At 36.3% G+C, this 18,944-nt stretch overlaps 1 protein-coding gene across 5 annotated transcripts in view; it reads right to left on the reverse strand.

The window, feature by feature from the left end:
* Nucleotides 1-18,944, reverse strand: part of Gk (glycerol kinase) — a 76,587-nt gene that overhangs the window by 14,745 nt on the left and 42,898 nt on the right. For 3 of the 5 annotated variants that reach the window (XM_013507561.1, XM_013507563.1, XM_005410125.2), the window contains 7 exons: nt 17,728-17,837; nt 17,205-17,271; nt 16,116-16,133; nt 14,136-14,171; nt 13,515-13,582; nt 10,044-10,086; nt 9,505-9,585 (listed from right to left, as the gene is read on the reverse strand). In XM_013507561.1, the coding sequence (XP_013363015.1) occupies nt 9,505-9,585; nt 10,044-10,086; nt 13,515-13,582; nt 14,136-14,171; nt 16,116-16,133; nt 17,205-17,271; nt 17,728-17,837 (423 nt within the window). The remainder of the gene's footprint in view (nt 1-9,504; nt 9,586-10,043; nt 10,087-13,514; nt 13,583-14,135; nt 14,172-16,115; nt 16,134-17,204; nt 17,272-17,727; nt 17,838-18,944) is intronic. The other 2 variants (XM_013507562.1, XM_005410126.2) reach the window with 1 other exon arrangement.

Genomic DNA, 18,944 nt, shown 5'->3' on the forward strand with positions numbered 1-18,944 from the left:
TATCTCATAAAGATATTATAAAAATCCTGAGGGCAGAAAATGTATCCAAACATATCATTAAGAATTCCACTTGTTGTTCTGATTTTAGTTTATATAGATAATTAATGTAAATCACATAGACCAAGTAACTTGAAATCAAACGTCAGGTGATAGTGAATGTAGGAACCAGCCCCCAGTTTTACTGCACTACAAATGACCATCCCTTCTTGCTGTCAGATGTGAGGATATAAACAAACTAGACAGTGAGTACACTAACACATTCCATCATTCATAGCCTCTCTAGTAAGTCACTATATATTACTGCAAAGGTGCAGGATGCCACCACTGTTTTATTATACAGTGACATTTTAACTATACAAATTATTAGAGAAGAAGACTTGACATAACTGTGCAGATGTAATAGGGATTGGGCTGAGGATGTAGCTCAGTGGCAGTACAAATAATTTGGTTTGCTGTAGGAGGCCTTGGGTTCCACCCTCAGCACAGAAAAAGAAAGTGACAGACAGAATACATAGGGACTCGAATCTACCTCCCCTCCTCCCCAAAATTCTTAATACACTAACTTTGATACGTTTACGTATTTAGGTGGGACTATTCATTAAAGGCTATTCAGTAAAATTTTCATTTAGAGAGACTTGACCTTACTCTCAAATTTCCTTTGAAGCAGATAGGTAAGAGAGAGTAGCTGCTAAATCCTAGTAAATATAAGATTTTCTAGATCAGTGCTGTTCAGTAAAAATATAATGGGAACCATAGGTAGTTTAAATTTTTGCTTCCTCTAAAAAATAAAATAAATTATATTTTATTTAACTTAATATGTTAAAATTATATTTTAAAATATAATCACTATTAAGATTTTTGAGATGGTTTTTGTACTGTGTCTTCTAAATCTGGTATATACTTTACCCTTTTATATAAATGTGCCCTATAGTACATTTCCATGCAGACTAGCCAAATTGATGTCTAACAGCCACATGTAGCTAGTGCCTGCCATACTGGGCAGAATAGTTCCTGACCTAATTGATAAGATAAGTGTTTCTTCCTCTTACAGTCTCAAAAGACATTGTTTTTGCCAGGGATATACCTCAATGGCACAGCACCTGCCTGGCAAGCACAAGGTCCTGAGTTCGATTCCTGGTACCAAAAAAAAAAAAAAAACAACACTGTGCTTAAATGGCATTTAACTAAGACATGTATGCATTTTCAATTATTTTAGATGAGTAATCTATGAAGTTTTAAAAAGCTACTGACCTAGAAGTCTAGCCCAGAGTAGTTTTATGTCTATCAGCTATTGGGATGTTATATCTTGGGGAACCAAGTACTGATGTGCCTTATTTCCACTGAGAAAGGTGGAATGCTAAATGTTTAGACAATTTTTTAAAAGAGGAAGCAATATGGTTTGAGCAAAAGGAAAACCAAGATTTCAATCACAAGTTGAAAACCTAGAGTCATTATTTTGATTAAATTGCAAAAATATAAACATACTGCCAAGGCTTCAAAAGCAACGTCTTTTTAAATTTCATCATCAGAGGTACAGGTGTTTTGTAGTCACTGAAGAAATAGATCCAATATAAGAAAATAGAAGGTGGATAAAAACACTTATCTATAAGAAGTATATATGAAGAATATAATTCTGTACAATGAAATAATGCACTGTATTATTAGCCTTTAAAGAAACTAGTAAAAATGAGAAACCTCAAAATTCACAAAAGATATGTGGTCTTCTGAATTCAGAGGCAGAAGATAAAATGGAAGAGAGTATGCTGCTTAGAAGCTGGACAGGAAGAATAGAGAAGAAACCTAAAATGGTACATAGAAGGTGACTGTCTACTTGTTATCAATTAAATTACTCCAAATTACATCTTAAATATAAAGATCCAATATATCAGTGCAGCGTCTACAAGTAGAATCTTGCCTAGTTGCAGGTCTTGACCTGCTGGAAAGGTGTATGCAAGCCTAATAGTTATGCTCTAAGGAAAACACAATGGAAGGGAGAAGGTAAGAGAAGGATAAATTAGATGGTAACAGGACAAGAGGAATAAATTATTTAAAAACTGGAGCCTGGAAAGTGAAAGGCTAAGAAACTGGCTATAGGAAAACTACATTAAAACTAAGTAGCGCTAATGTAACTGTCACAGCAGGCAAATGCACTCTTCCTCCAAAGCTCCTTGACAAGAATGCCACTGCCACAAGCAACAGTAAACATGAATGAGAATATTTTGGGTATAGTGGAGCTGTATCTTACAAGACAGTTGGGGTTAACACTGGTAAGTATATAGAAAAATATGTACAATTAAGATTATTCTTCAATTCCTTAAAATCATCCATTAGGCACAGTAAACACAGTTTTGTCTGTACTACGTAGATCTATGTATAATTTATACTGCACTTAATTTGTATACAATAGATTTCAAGTACAAAGTCCAACTCCATGACATTTTTAATGTCAAAGAAAAAAGGAACACAAAGATACTTTTTACTGACTTCAGTAACAAGTCAGGGAACAAAGATTAAAATGCATTTCTTAGTCAAAAGGTGTATCTTTCAAGAAAGTACATTATAAAAGTCTACAAGCTCTGAGCGTGGTGGCGCACGCCTGCAATCCCAGCACTCGGGAGGCTGAGGCAGGAGGATCACTGCGAGTTTGAGAGTAGCTTGGGCTACAAAGTGAGCTCAAGGTCAGCCTGAACTACATAGCAAGACCCTGTCTCAAATAGACAAAAAAAAAAATAGTCTACAAGCCATGTTTATAAACTATGGTGAATACTCTTAATTAAGGTGGTCCCATAATCCCCACCTCCTGGTGTTCACGCTCTTTTATGATCCCCATCCCCTTCAGTATGGTGGGACCTGTGACTTGCTTCTAATCAACAGAGTACATCAAAGGTGACAGGATGTATGCAACAATGCATGTGTCACTGCATTGCATAAGATCATTGCTGCTGCCTCTTCCCTCTCTAGCCATGGTGAGAAGCACCACATAGCAAGGAACTGCAAGTGACCTCTAGAAATTGAGAGTGGTTTCCAGATGACAGCTACCAAGAAAGTGTAAGAATTTGAATTCTGCCAACAGCCTGAGTGGGCCTCGAAGCAAATGAAGCCAATCAGATCATAGCTTCAAGCCAACACCTTACTGCGGCCTCGTGAGACTAATCAAAGTACCAGCTAAGTTGTGCCTAAACTCTGAACCCATGGGAACTAAGAGATGATGAATGTGTGCAATTTTAAGCTATTTAAGTATGCAGCAATATTGTTATACCCCAACAAATGACTACTGCATAGGCTTACATCTCAAGTGCAAATCTGGCTCAAAAAGCATTTAAAAATTCTACAGTAAGATATCAAAAAAGAAATGAGCAAAAGAGAGGAACTCTCTTTGATGCTTATATTTAAAAAGGATCATTTGGGACCCCTCCTGTCTCTCAGGACCTATTCCTATTCCCAATTCTCCATTCCTATTCTCCAATAAATTTTCCTACTGTTAAAAAAAATAAAAGAAAAAGGAAAAAATGGCATAATATAGACTTTAGTATTTAAATAATACTTATTATCTACTATCGACCAGATTGCTGAGACAGACTGGTGCTAACATGAAAAGTATCAAATCCCATGTAGGCTCAAGTTCATAATCATATTAAAGGCTCCCAAAAGGACGTTTTGTGTGTTTTGTGAAAAAATAGTAAAGGAAGAGAGATAAGGAAAAGGAAAAGCACAGGTTTGAGAAGATGGTGTATTCTTCACAAATGACAGGCAGAAGGCAGAGCCATTTAATGACTGTTCTGCTTTGCTCCCATTTCTTTTACCGCTGAAAAACACCTTCCAGTTAGAAATGTAGCTCAAATGGAAGTAGTTAGTATGAGTGTAAAGTTGGAGAACGATTTTAAGGATTCTATTCCCCAGTTCCTTTTTAGAGATAATGAAAATGAGAACTCAGAGATGTTGAATGTCAAGCTCAGAATTACCTGCTGGGGGCTCAAGAAAGAAAAGTTTTCTTGATGATGAAAAAGATGGGTTAGGATTTCAAAAAATCCCGTTTTTTTTTTTTTTTTTTTTTTGGTTTTTCTCTGGTACCAGGAATTGAACTCACGACCTTGCACTTGCCAGGCAGGCGCTGTGCCGCTGAGCTAAATCCCCAGCCCCAAAAAAATCCCGTTTGTTCTACACAAAGGCTATTGCTTCTCGGCCTTTTGGCTAAGATCAAGTGTAGCGCTGAAACACAGTCTAACAGACAAAATACAAAAAGAGAAAAAGTAAACAAACATGCAGCCTTAAATACAGAGTAACATCTGTGGGCAGATGTAAAAATGTACAGCTAAGGTGGACTAAAAGCTCAGGCGTGATAGGTCCTGGTTTATTATTTTGTATGTGTAAAAGTGGTGGCCAGGAACTCTTTCCTCCAGAGGAAAGGTGTTCAAAATGTTTTGTACAAGACAGGGATTAGAATCAAGCCTAATTCTTGAAACCAGGGAATAAGTGGTGCTCTTCTACTTGTGTAGCTGATCCTGAAAAACAAGCAACTGTCTTCCTGGCTGACTAAGGGCATATGGGTTAATAGAAGATGAGACTATAAGAGAAAATTTGTAAAATACATGAAGAAATCTACAGTAAGAAGCCAGCCAACAGGGGTGGGGGATATAGCTCTGTGGCACAAGCACTTGCCTGGCAAGGAAAAGGTCCTGAGTTCAATTCCCGGTACCAAAAAAAGAAAAAAACCAACAAAGAAAACAGCCAACAAACTTAACATCTAGAAGAGTCCATTCCAGTCTGACCACATCTTTAAAATAAGTAGACTGAAAGTATTCAGTGAGATAAACTGAAGCATGACTTCCATTAAAAGACACTCATCAGGGGCTGGGAATATAGCTCAGCGGCACAAGTGCCTACCTGGCAAGCACAAGGTCCTGAGTTTGATTCCCAGTACCAAAAAAAACCAAAACAAACAAAAAAAAAAAACTTTCATTAAAAACACATAAACATTAAATTATAAATCAAAAGAAAAAAGTAAAACAAAATTAGGTGGATCTGAAAAATAACCACATAAAAATCATTTAAGTGAAAATATTGAATTAAATTTTTTAAAAACGTAATAGGATAAAGTCTAGGCTATGAAGAAGTGATGACTAAATTGGTGTTGCCATACACTACTGGTAGAGCAGAACTGTACAGCTACTGTGAAAAATGGTTTGTAGAATCTACACGAAGTTACACACACATAGTCTACAACCTGGAAATTCTGCTCCTACAGAGCTGTGTACATACATACTGCAGAGAATACATACAGAAACGTTCATATTGGCATTTCTCATAATAGCCAAACATGAAAAGTGACTCAAATGTCACCAACAATTGAATCATTACTAATGTATGGCAATGAGAAAGGCGGATACACCAGCTATACTTAACAACAGAGATGAATCTCATAAATATAGTGTTGAGTGAATCAAGCCACAGCAAATACGTAAGACTGAAACATGCATGCATGTGGCCTCTTACATTCTAGCTTATATTTTTAATATATAAACTATGAAAATCATGCAAAACTAAACTCTGCACATTTAAGTGTTAGAAGGACAAGGTAAGTAAGAAGCACTTGACAGGAGAAGGGCGGTGTTTACCTCAGAGGAGAAGGAAGAGAATGATGAGGAGTGGCATATAGGGGTTCCTGGGTGTTGACAGCATTCTATTTCCTGACCGGGGCACAAGTCTCTTTCTAATGATATAACAAGCTATACAGTGATATTCAGTGCATTCTTCTGTATGTGTCCTGTATTTTACAACACAAAAAGGGATTTTATGGGTTTTCTGTTTGTTTTACAGAAAGAATTTGGAAATGGAAGGTAGATACTGAGAAACTCACCAGGGATGCAGCACAGAGAAACAAAGAGATTAAAAAAATATAAAAGGGCAGTTAAGAGATATGGAGGATGGGCTGAAAGGTTCCAATATTCATCCAATAGCAATTCCAGAAGAGGATGGAGGTAATGGTAGAGGAGCAATATTTGAAGAGATAATTGCTGAGAATTTTCCAGATCTGAAGACAGACTTGGATCCAAGTACCTAACAGGATAAATAAAAATAAATCCAAACCCAGGCACATCATAGTAAAACTACAGAGCATCAATGATAAAAGATGTTAAAAACTCTTAGACAATAAACCAGATTATTTACAAAGGAACCACATTTGGGCAAGAGAAGTCTCATTAGCACCAAAAATAGCCAGAGGGGTTGGGAGAAATCATTATTAATCTAGGATTTTATATTCATTCCCAAATGAGGGCAAAATAAAAAGCACAGGCTTACTATATCACATTCTTACTAAAAGAACTAGAAAAGGGTATCCTTCATCAAGAAAAAAACATGCATGGGAATATAAAAGGAACAGGACCTAAAGAAATGATAGTGGACACAGAGATGGACACAAAGAGGTCAATAAATATGACTGACTCTTAATTGCAAAGAAAATAGTACTAATGATCACAGGTCGAAGGAAAAGGGAGCTATGACAACTTTTAATATGAACGTTATGGAGTGCTGGGGGTAAAGCATTTGAGGTCCTCAGCATGACTGAAGGATTAAAAATACTCAACAGGCTGGGTGTGGTGCTGCATGCCTGTAATCCCAGCACTCGGGAGGCAGAGGCAGGAGAATTGCTGTGAGTTCATTGCCAGACTGGGCAAGATAGTGAACTCGAGGCCAGACTGAACTGCATAGTGACACCCTATATTTATGTATGTGTATACATATATATATATATATAAAATCCACTAAACAGCTACACATGTAGAAAAGCATATAGTTGGGCCGGGGGTATAACTCAGCGGCACAAGTGCCTGCCTGGCAAGCGTGAGGTCCTGAGTTCAATTCCTAGTACCAAAAAATATATATATATAGTTAAATAGTATCTCAAAAATTCAAAAGGTACACACAAAAGAAAAATAAAATTACCAAACAAAAAATAATTATATCATGCTGCTTGCAAACGAGCAGAGAATGAAAGAAGCCTAAAAGACTTCAGTTGGGTTGCCCTAGTTTTGGTTTCTAAAAAGGGTATAAAGTAAAAATTTAATGCCCTAGACTTGTAGACCTAACAGTTTATCAAGCTAAAGGCAAGATTAGTAAATATATGCTTTGCAAACACGTATGAAAAACTTAGTACGAATTTACTGAGAAAAGATTTTACCAAGCATGATTCCCTATCCAGTTTTTAAAAAAAAATTAAGTATTTGTTAATTGCAAAAACAAAACTAAACAAAACAGAAAATGGAAAAAAGGAAAAAATCCTACATGCCACTATTAACATGTTAACATATTCGTTTGTGTACGTGGTGTGCTGCTGTTGCTGCTAGGACTGCTAAGTTAGCAGATAAGAGGGGACAGATGCCAACTGCAGTGCAAATAATCTCCAGACTTAGAAGGAAGGAGATGGACAATGGGTTGGCTTAGAAATGGAGGGTAAGATGTTCAGTAATCTGGATTTGCAACCTAGACCTGCTACTTACTGGCTGTCAACTTTCCTTGACTAAGTGACTCCAATTGCACTTCTCTAATTTCAGATTGTGTGTAAAACAAGAGGATAAGGATGGTGTAATTAAGTGTGTTGTCATATGATCTAATGCCACTTTCTCAGCTTTAAAATTCTATGAATCTAAAAAAACTACATGAATTGAAAACAATCATAAAGCATATGCTTGTTAAGTCTTGAGATGAGACAAAACTAGAAGAGTAATGCAGGGCACAGAATGAAAGCAAATTCAGACTATATCAAAATATGCTTAAATCACTATCATAAAATTAAACAGGAAGAAACAGAAACCTTAATTTAGATTAACAAACAAATCATGTACACAAATACACAATGGAGTAGACTCAGTTTGACAATGATTCATTTGAGAGAGAGAGAGAGAAAGAGAGATTGGTATTCTAGTACATGCTCTTGGAGCCAGTGGTAGGAAGGGATTATTAGACTAAATTAATGAACTCTCAGGCTAGAGTAGCACTTACAGCAAGAGGGGCACAAATCACACTACTGAGCACAGGTCAGATTACATATGGAATATTACATTCTGTTAAGGAAGACACTGGTGAACTGGAATACATCTAATAAAGGTACCTCAAAATTACCAAGCATCTAGAAAGTACGAGATTGATAGGGCACTGGGGCAGTTTTCCTGGGGGAAGAAGACCCAAACTGATGGCAGCCTCCGTACTCTGGACAGTGGACCAGGCTCACCCCTGGAGGCATTATTAAGAAGCAGTTTTGGGTGCTTTCTCCCAACAGAAGTTGAACGGCTACTGGTGAAGAAAAAAGACAGCTCTCCTACCTGGTAAGAAGGTAAGACTAGGCGATCCTTGTACCTGAGGCCTTTGCCAGATCTAAAGTATCTATGAACTAACTGCTGATTGTCTTCTGTGCAAGGGAAAACAAGAGCATCTTGCTACTACTATTGTCATTGTTGGTAACACTGATTAAGTGCATGTTTGAAGTGCCTAGTGCTGTGCTGAGCACACTCCATCCGGGGCGAGAGAGAGGGAGAGAAGGCTCATATGATTTTTAGTTCTGAGAAATATTAAGATACTTTTAATGCATAGAGTAAATATTTCACAAATGCTTCTTTCCAAACAAAAGAGCCTGAGTTTGGGGAAGATTAGGCTGACTATGGAGGACAGAGCAGAAAACCAAGTATTTTTCATGCTCTAGGCCTAACAACTAAGAAAATGTTTTAACTGTAACTAAAAATTTAAACCTTTGACCAAATTATTACCAGGTTATCTAGAAAAAGAGCCTTAATAAGTTTTCAGATCATCTGCATACTTGTATCTTACAAGGCAGCCATTCCCAAAATTAACTATATAGAAATGCTCAAAGAATGTTGTCTTTGACTGTATAAATATGTTTCAACTGTTTCTCATACAAACTTACCACATCCTACAGACTTATGCTGATGTAATCCTACTATAATTTACAAACATTTTTTTTGTCTCTTTGAGACAGGGTCTTCCTATGCAGTTCAGGCTGGCCTTGAGCTCACTTTGTAGCCCAGGTTGGCCTCGAACTCACAACAATCCTCCTGCCTCAGCCTCCCGAGTGTGGGGATTATAGGCGTGGGCCACCACACCCGGCTACAAACATGTTTGAGACAAACATTTCCAGTGATAAATGGGATAAATTCTTCACTTTCTTTCTAATATCAAAGTGTTACATAAAATTTTAATGGAAGAAAAATAGAGTTGTTCTGCCTTTCTCTGCCCAGTGGCTTTCTGTGGAACATTGCAGCATTTTAGTTATGAAAACACAGAATGTAAAACTGAAGAAATGTTAGGGAGCAAGTTATTAGGGTTCTGACCCTAGTTCAGACCCACATTCTTTCCATTCTATCAAAGGTCAAAACAAAAATTTTTTAAATGTAGTGTAATACACTGAAATTTACCATAAAAGGTGCTACATAATAGTCCTATTTTCATAGCTCTAAAGGTCCTCTCATTCACTGGCTGAAAAGAACTTACCTCTAATGCATAATATACTGGTTTGTCTCTGCCAAGTTTGTAAGCCACTGTGGTTAGAAGGCCATGTTCAGAAAATACACACTGTAGAAAAGAAAAAAAAAGATTTCATTGTGGAGAGAATGAAAAAATAGCATGAGAAAATTTATAAGCTAAAATGACACAGACACAAAGTAATTAAATCAATAAATCAATTTTAAGAATCTTACTCAAAATTATGAATATTAAGAACAGGCACAGGCTGTGCAAAAATTAATTCCTCCAAATCAGATCTGCATTAAAAATGGGATGAGACCATAGTCGAGATTTCCCATCAAAACAATTAAAAACAAACATATAAAACTCAAGGAACATAAAATGGTTCTTACTAGAGTAATTCAAATTTAATGATTTTTTTCCATCATTTTATAGATGCTAAACCCTAATCAAGATTTTGCAAAAGCTTTAAGTTATGCAAAAGTCACTGAATAGTAAATTATATTCAAGTATTCGTTATATAAATTTGAAGATTTTCAATCTTTTAATTTAAAACACAAACCAACCTTACGTCCTGTATTGCAGAGTAGGAAACATCCTGTTCCATACCTACAAGTGGAAGGAAGAAGGAACAGTATGACAATTTTATTAAAGCAAAAAATGAAACATTAAATAAAATAAATGACATAAACTGACATAATACTACAATAAAAGTCATTACACTCATGTTAGACAACTTTACTCTTTATAGAATGTTTCAAAGATCAGCCACTTTGAAGATATCAATATGTAATACAACCACCATTGTTAATTCCCTACCACTTTGTTTGTAACTCTGTATTGTCTGTATTGTGCTTGTGATATGTTGTAAAATGTTGTATGTCTGTTAATGTTTCCCTCCTTTTATCTTTAAAATAAAAAAAAATATCAGTGTAGAAGAAAATGTACTTAGTGCAATCTTAATGAGAACAAAATTCAGCTATACTACTTACTTTAGCATTTAGTCAGTGACAGCCCATGACTGTGTTTACTAAATTACAACAAATTCTATGTTCAGTCATAGTTACGCTACTACTAATTCACATGGAGTGAAACATCATGACTAACAGCCATTCACCAATGGACCTGGTGAGCCTAGGTCTACCGTTTATAAACTACAAACTACTACTGTCTTCAGGCAGGGTAGGGAGGCTAGGCTAGACACAGAGTATGAGAGACTAGAGCTGAAAAGCTGGAGCAAAAGTGGCATAGGGGAAAAAAAGCTACTTAAAGTCCACCTTTCCTATTCTCCTTGCAGGATACAGTGGGATAATCAGAGCTGTAATGTAACAGGTTGATACAGAATAAATGAGCTTATTTTGTGGAAGTCTTATCATAAGTACAGATATAGTGATTTGTATGTTTTAGTTTGTAGATGTAGTATTTGTACCTTGTGCTGTTTGACATACTTATCCAAAGTATAAGCTTTGGACTCTGCAATAAAGTCTGCCACTTGGACACCAATGAGTGGTTTTGACTTGCTCCAGGCAGATAAGTGTTCTAAACTGATACCAGAAATGGTCACAGAGAAACAGTTTTCAATGGAGTTGAGATAAGAAGGCTACTACAGTCTCCGAGTTTAGGATTCCCTCCCACATGCTTGCTGCTGTGCTCTGTGCAACCACAGTTAGAACTGTGCTGGTGACATCCCAGCAGATAGGACAAGGAATTCAGGGGCTAGCAGAAGGATCTTAGCAGAAGCTACTACCTGTCAGCACTAAGTCAACAGATCACATCAGTTGCATTTTTCTTCTGCAACAAAAGCGAACCAAAGATAGGATTTTTTTTTTTTTTTCTGAGAAACATTTTCTTTAGGCACCATTGTTCGGAATAAGGGTTATTAGCCTAAGATGAGTCTACCTGCCCTCACTAAGGTAAGATTCCTGGACTGCTTGATGAAGAAATGACACATTCAGGGATCACACGACTAATGAACACTGAAGTTCATAAAGACACTTGTCAAACAGCACAAGGTACAAATATTACATCTACAAACTAAAACATATAAATCACTATACCTTTTACCACCATGGCATTAGCAAAGCTAAGTTTCAAGTTAATCTCTCTAAATAAATATTCATAAAATGAAAATTAATGATCATTGCATGCTTTTTCAAGGAGAAATTGTACTAAATTAGCACCCATATAAGCAGTACAATGAGTGATTATGTACCAGTTTTAAAGTACAAAATTGTTAAGAAGGCTCAAGGCACTTAAAGTGAATTCTTAAGTGAATGTATTTAGTTAAGTACGGACTCCCATTAACGTAAAAAGAGAATTCTTTGCTATCTTTAAGACTATGGTTTTCAAAGACTATTTTCCTTTTAAGTTATATTATTCCATCTTCCCAGTCATTAAGCATATATGGAACTTTCAGCAGTTATGTGGCCTACCTAACCTGTCTCAACAGGTTGCTGTGTTCAAACGTTCCACAAACAGGTCTGACTCCTCTACCTTCTGCAGAGGTAAAGGCTGCTTGCTAACCTTCATAGCTATTAGATTCGGACTGAGCAGTTTGGAGATGTGTGCTAACGATGATTTGTAGGGACAGGGTTAGGTAAAGCTAGGAAGAAGGTAGAAGACTTTTTTACACCTAGTAAGTACCTCTGGGGAGAAGAGGTAGCTACCTTAGGTTCTCTTTTGAAAAACAAAATCTAATGTCCAAATAATACAGGTTCACTTTAGAATGATTGGAAGTTACAAGCTAAACTAAAAGTAAAATTGAGGTATTTGTGTTTTTCCTCATGGTGAAACAGAGATAGGCTTTCCACTGAACTCTGAGCTGCCTGTCATTTTCTCCCTGTTGGGAAAGATTTAACTAAGTGCTCAATCCCAATTTCTCCAACCTCTTAGGACTTCATTCTGCTCATCAGTTATCTCCCATTTATAACATCCACTGTTCTCTCCTGAGACTCCAAGGAAACATTCTCTGGTCTTATAACTTCAAAACAAAACAGAAATTCCCAAAATGTTGCATGATTCTGTGACCCTCACCCACTATGTACTTCTCTCATCGTTCCTGGATGGTTGCATTTCTGTGAAGCATGTTCCATCTTGCTGTCTCTATTTTATACCTACTCACAACTCCTTTTACCACTCGAAACTTGGCTCCCATCCTGAGCTCTGGTCTACGGCTTCATTCCTAGGGTCATTAAATAAAGACCTATTCTAATGGTCTAAAGACCATTCTGCATACAATGGTCTGTTTTCAGTTCTCAGTCTCTGCAATCTCTCTCTTTCTTTTTTGTCTTTTTAAGACAGGGTCTCACTATGCAGTTCAGGTTGGCCTTGAGCTCAGTTTGTAGCCCAGGCTGGTTTCAGCAATGAAAGTATGGTGGCCCATGCCCATAAATCTCAGCTACTCAGGACCCTAAGGGAAGAGGATTTCAAGTTCAAGGCCACCCTGGCAACTTATCGAGACCCTATCTCAAAATAAAAAAATAAAAAATAAAAAAGGCTGGGGATATAGTTTGGTGCTCCCTGGGTTCAGTTCGCAATACCATAAAATTAACAAATGAATAAAAAATAAAAGAGAACAAAGCCAAGAAACAATCTTGAAAATCCAATAAAAATATGACTTCAGTGTTATGGTGAGAAAAACTTGGACAGAAATAACATGCTAAAACTGTGTTTCACATAATGCATCTTGTTCACCTTGTCCTAGCCCCCCTCCTCCTAGCCCCCCTCCTAGCCCACCCCACCAGTCTCTTCAAAAAAGGCATAATTCTTTGAACCAAAATATAATTACTGGGGTGAAAAAGGCTATGAATCTTATAAACTGAGATCTTTACAAGCTGCATCTGTGTGTTTACATATGGTGCGATACACTTAAAGGAGATTTTTTTAAACAGAGTAAAAAAATGTATATTCATATTGGTACAATTAATCTACTGATTTTTTGGCTTAGTTCAAATTCAAAACCTTTCTTTCTATCAAAGCACCAAAGGGGAGAAACACATAAAACAGCATTGATTTTGAGGTCTGCTTCTTAAACTTACGTGTTTTTGGCTTGTCCATCCTGGAAGCACATTTGTCCCACCAAAGCAGCGGACTGGTCCCCCAAACACTGAAAATATGAATGACAACATTACTCATTTCCTTTGAATAAGGAGTTTTCTTATTTATCAAGGAATGAAATATCCTTATGTTTTGTCCATTTGGCCAATTTTCCCATTTGTTCTTACCCCTACAAGATAACAGGTATGGGAAGAGGACGTGAGAATTGATTTCTTCCAAAGACCCTCAACTGTTAATATCCTATCATCTTGTTTTGAAATTCTGTATCAGGCTCGGGATATAGCTCAGCTGCATAAGCCCCTGCCTTGCAGGCTTGAGGTCTTGAGTTTGATTCCCAGTAGCCAAAATAAAAGAAAAGAAAAAGAAAAAAATATAATTCTGTATCTTTTTTTTTTTTTTTTGGTCTCTTTAAAATAAAATAAAAAACCCTCAATGACCCACCCACACTATTTCACATGAGAACAAAAATCAGTCCATTTTGCTGTTTCTTATTTATCCTTTCTAGTTTAAGAAGGGACCAATTGATTAAGGTAGAGGAGGAAAGATACACCAGGGGGTAGGGATAAGGAAGTGGAAGGGAGAAATTTGGTGATTAAACTTACCCCAGATATCGGCACACCTTCCAAGGCCCCAGCTTTCTATTAAAAATTGTAAGAAAAGATTAACCGTCACAAACATTGTCTCTAATAATATAACCGACGGCAATGAACACAAAGGGCAACATGCCAGAGGACGTGGGCAGACAAGACAAAGCAAGTGTTTCAACTACATGAGTGGTACAGAGACGGACACTAGAAGTATTCCTAGAATGACAAGAAGAGATGGGATGTTGAAAAATGAACATGAGACACCGGACTGGGAGTTGGGAGACATGGACTCTACTTCTGGTTAGTTAGTGTTAGGCCACAAGCAGGCTGCTGAAACCTCTCCACACCTCAACTAACTTACTTGCGAAATGAAATGACCAACATACCCTTTATACAGCTAGCAAGCCAGCATGGAATTTATTTTTTGGAAGGCTGTAATTTATCAACTCTTCTTTTTAGTCAAGTTGCTCTTAATTAAAAACAAGAGTGTTCATGTATTGAATATTTGTTCACAGCAAACATCATGCTTTGAATCTAAGTAAGCAACAGCTAATTAATGTCATGAATGACAGTTTTTGTTCTGATCAATATGGCTAACATTTTAGGAAGAAAAATGAGATTTAAGTAGCTGATTGTGTAATTTATAAACTGAATTAAAAAAAAAACATACCCTAAGTCTGGGGGTGTAGCTCAGTGGCAGGGCTCTTGCTCAGCATGTGCAGAGCCTTGGGTTCAATCTCCAGTACTACATAAAACAAAATAAGCAGCAACCACAAAAATAACCTCTAACAAAGCAATTTTTACTAGTATTAAGGAATTAGGGGGATTAAGACATATAATCCCCAAATAAGGGTGACATAGCAAGAAGAACATCAAATTAAAGCTTTGGGCTCCTCTGCCTGGTATTTGTGAACAAGTCTCCAGGGCCCATGGAGCTTTAGACACCCTTGTTAAAGTAAAGGTAAAAGTAGAATTTGCATCATCTAGCTATGATGATAATCAAATAAGAGCATACATGTAGAGACCCTTTACAAAAATAGAAAATTTTGAGAAATAGTTTCAGGTACTTCATTATTTTATTTTAATTTATTTTAATTTATTTTTGTCTTTTTATCAATAGTTTCATAGAGTCTAGCTATGCAGTTCAGGCTGGCCTTGAGCTCACTTTGTAGCCCAGGCTGGCCTCAAACTCGCAACAATTCTCCTGCTTCAGCCTCCCAAGTGCTGGGATTACAGGCATGCAGCACCACGCCCGGCTCAGTATTATTTTGTTTCTTTCATACTTTTAAGTAAAGACTGAATTACAAAAAACTCTTAAAGTGAATGAATAGGAAACCCAGAAGCTTCTTTTGTTTGTTTGTTTGTTTTATAATACTGGCACTTGAACCCAAGGCCTTGTACGTGCTAGGCAAGCACTCTGCCATTGAACTACATACTCAGGATTTTATATCTTGATATATTTAAATACTCTAAGAAATTTTCTTATACTTTAGCAATTATCAGACTCTCAGCAAGATCTACTGTGTGTTCAGTCAGACATGTGAAGTTTAAGGCACTACTTTTCTTCATGGAGGAGGGGGCCTCTGGAGGATTCCTGGAGCATCCTCTGATGAAGCATGCAGAAAAAGAGACAGTGCATTTCCAACTAACTTGTCTGAAAGATTGGCCGATGTACATTTAAGACAGATGTTTAGGTCATTTAAAAACTCATCTAGTTTCCCTGTTAATCTACAGCCCAAATTACATCATAACCACTTTGTAACAGGTAACATCAGAATCTCTCATTCTAGATAATTACCTAGTCTGTTATTTTAGAAACATCACTCTCAGTCTTGTGGAATGCTTAAAAAAATTAGCAAACAAGATTTGGAGGGTCATGAAAATTCTAGATTTATCTCTTTAGTAAATGGATTTCTGCTTGTCTAAAAGTGAATGGAAATGCACCGTATCTTTTCCAAATGAATGGATGGCACAATTGGTGGGCAACCTACTCACCAGGCTATGAGAGATTTTCTATAGTCAGCAAGGAGGAAAAGGGGGAACAGAAGCATAATATTTTAAATTCAAGAGAAAGCTAGGCCAGATTCTTCAATCATTCTCTGAAACTATTTCTCAAGAATAGTTCTTTTTCTCTAAACCAAGTCAATTTGTGACAGCTCTGAAATTATCAAAAGCAATTTTATTATTATACATAAGCAGTGACTGCACCTACTTTATGAAATTCCACGTTGTTTTATAAAGCTTTAGTACAAAAGAAACTTAAAAATTTCATCTAGAAGACTTAGTGTTTAACTATTATTACTAAACTAAAAGTGGAGTTTCCAAAATATTTTTATGAAATGTATATGCAATATTTTATAATTTATATTGAACATATTCTTCAATGTTATCATAAATTCCAGATTTTTGTGTTCCAATGCTCCTAGGGGTTTTCATTTTTTGGTTTTTCTCTGGTACCGGGAACCGAACTCACGACCTTGCGCTTGCCAGGCAGGCACTTTTGCCGCTGAGCTAAATCCCCAGCCCTAGCGGTTTTCATTTCTGACAGTTGACTACATACTCTCAGTGATGCTGAGCATACTTTTTTACTGAAACTATTATTTTCCTGGGTTTCAATAAAGCAGTAATAAAAATATCCATTATGGAAATCAATCTAATTAGCCGTCCCAATTCTGAAATAGACTTTGCTTTTGGTTTCTTTGCTAAATTTCTTAGGCTGACAATGGTGTGCCAATTAGAGATTCAACAGGAAAAATAATACCATTAAAATGTGAGCAGTCACTGATCTAATAAAGGCAAACATCACAGCTACAAAGACAACTGTTTGTGTTTAAAGAATAAACTTGCTCACACATTCCCACACTGTTCAGAGGTAAGTTATCCTGTTAATACTTCAAATAACTATAAAATCAATTGTTAAGTAGTCTAAGGATTTTAGTTAAAATACTAAAATAATACTAAATTCTTATTTTATATACTAGAAACATTTATAGACGATCACAAATCCCAAACTACAAAACATAACAGAATAGTAAAGATTTGTAAAAGTGCTCTACCCCTAATTTTTTTTTTTTTTTTTTTTACCATTAAGCCATAGATCTCAGACGAACTCCGGACATTGGGAAGAATTTCCATTGGAATACCAAAAAATCTGAAAAAAAAAAAAAAAAAAAAAAAAAAAAGAGTTAAGTTTCGGTATATAACACTATTCTAAATAAACATCAAGAAACATTTATATGTAATCAAAGCTAAAAATGTTAATAACTAGAAAATGGATGCATTTGAGCACAGTTAAAAATAGTAACTATAGGAATCAGCAGAACATAGATGCTTGGATAGTTAACATTCTAATTTTATGGAATCAAGTCAATCAAAATTTAAAAGCACACGTGGAAATCAAAGTACTTTCAGCCATGAGCATTAATTTGTCCCGTTTATTACATATACATTAACAGTCTATATTTAAAACAACTATAAAAGAAGTGTATATAGTTGAAATATCAACAATTAAATTTTGGGACTGTAGTGACATCTGAAAATAGTAAGATTTAGTTTACAAATAAATAATGTACAGGGAAAGCTATACTTAGTACAAAACCCAACTCACTCGCAGAGCTCTTTATCCCATTCCAAAGAATGAATGTTGAAAAGCATTGTCCTGCTTGCATTTGTTACATCCGTGCAGTGAACCCCTCCACTGACTCCTCCTGTTAAACTCTAGACAGAATAAAAAAGGAGCGGTTCAACTTTTACTTTTTGCAATTTAACTTACATATTGTTAAGGGCCATAAACAGTTCAGAATACACAAAGCAGAAGAATAGAACATTTAAATTATTTAGTTTTCCAATTTTCAGCAATTTCTAATAGAAATAAAATGTGAGGTACAAATGTAAAGTTTTCTAGTAGCTATATTAACACAAATAAGTGAAACTAGCCAGGTGTGGTGGCGCACGCTTGTGATCCCAGCACTCAAGAGGCTGAGGCAGGAGGGTCCTTGCAAATTTGAGGCCAGCCTGGGCTACAAAGCAAATAAATAGATTATTTATTTGTCAAAAAGACAAATAAATAGATCAAATCAAATCAAATAAAAGGATCTATGGAAAGAGCCCATGAGTACAGTTGAAAAAAGATTGGCCCATAGGCTGATGATTACTGCACCCGGCTCACTGCTTGCGATCTTTATTACACTATTCCATCTATACTTAGAAACACTGGAAAATGCCCATAATAGTTTAATTTTTTGTCCTTTTTTTTTTTTTTTTTTTTGAGACAGGGTCTCGCTCTACAGTTCAGGCTGGCCTTGAGCTCCCTTTGTAGCCTAGGTTGACCTCGAACTCGCAAGGATCCTCCTGCCTCAGCCTCTTGAGTGCTGGGATTACAGGCATGCACCACCATGCCCAGCAAAAATGCCCATAATAAAAATAACAGAAAGAGAGAGACAGAAAAACCACAGAACATTTCCTTTTAAGATATATCTTGGAAATATTTGAAAAGTTAAATTTTACTCATCAATGTTTAGCTTAGGCAAAAAAAACTATTTAACAGAAAAAAAGAAATTTCTATTTTTTAGTTTCATATTATGGCTTGAATATACAAGAGACAATTGTCTAATGTTTAAAGTAAATGATAAGGGGCTGGGGATTTAGCTCAGCGGCAAAGCGCCTGCCTGGCAAGCGCAAGGTCGTGAGTTCGGTTCCCGGTACCAGAGAAAAACCAAAAAAAAAAGAAATAAAGTAAATGATAAAAGCAGCCTAGGTCTTTTATCATGTTAAGTAGTTACTTCTAAGAAGTGGCTCATGGGGAAGAAGTGGATGAGAAAGGCA

This window comes from Chinchilla lanigera, unplaced genomic scaffold (assembly GCF_000276665.1).
Source record: "Chinchilla lanigera isolate Chin_1 unplaced genomic scaffold, ChiLan1.0 scaffold00130, whole genome shotgun sequence".
NCBI lineage: Eukaryota > Metazoa > Chordata > Mammalia > Rodentia > Chinchillidae > Chinchilla > Chinchilla lanigera.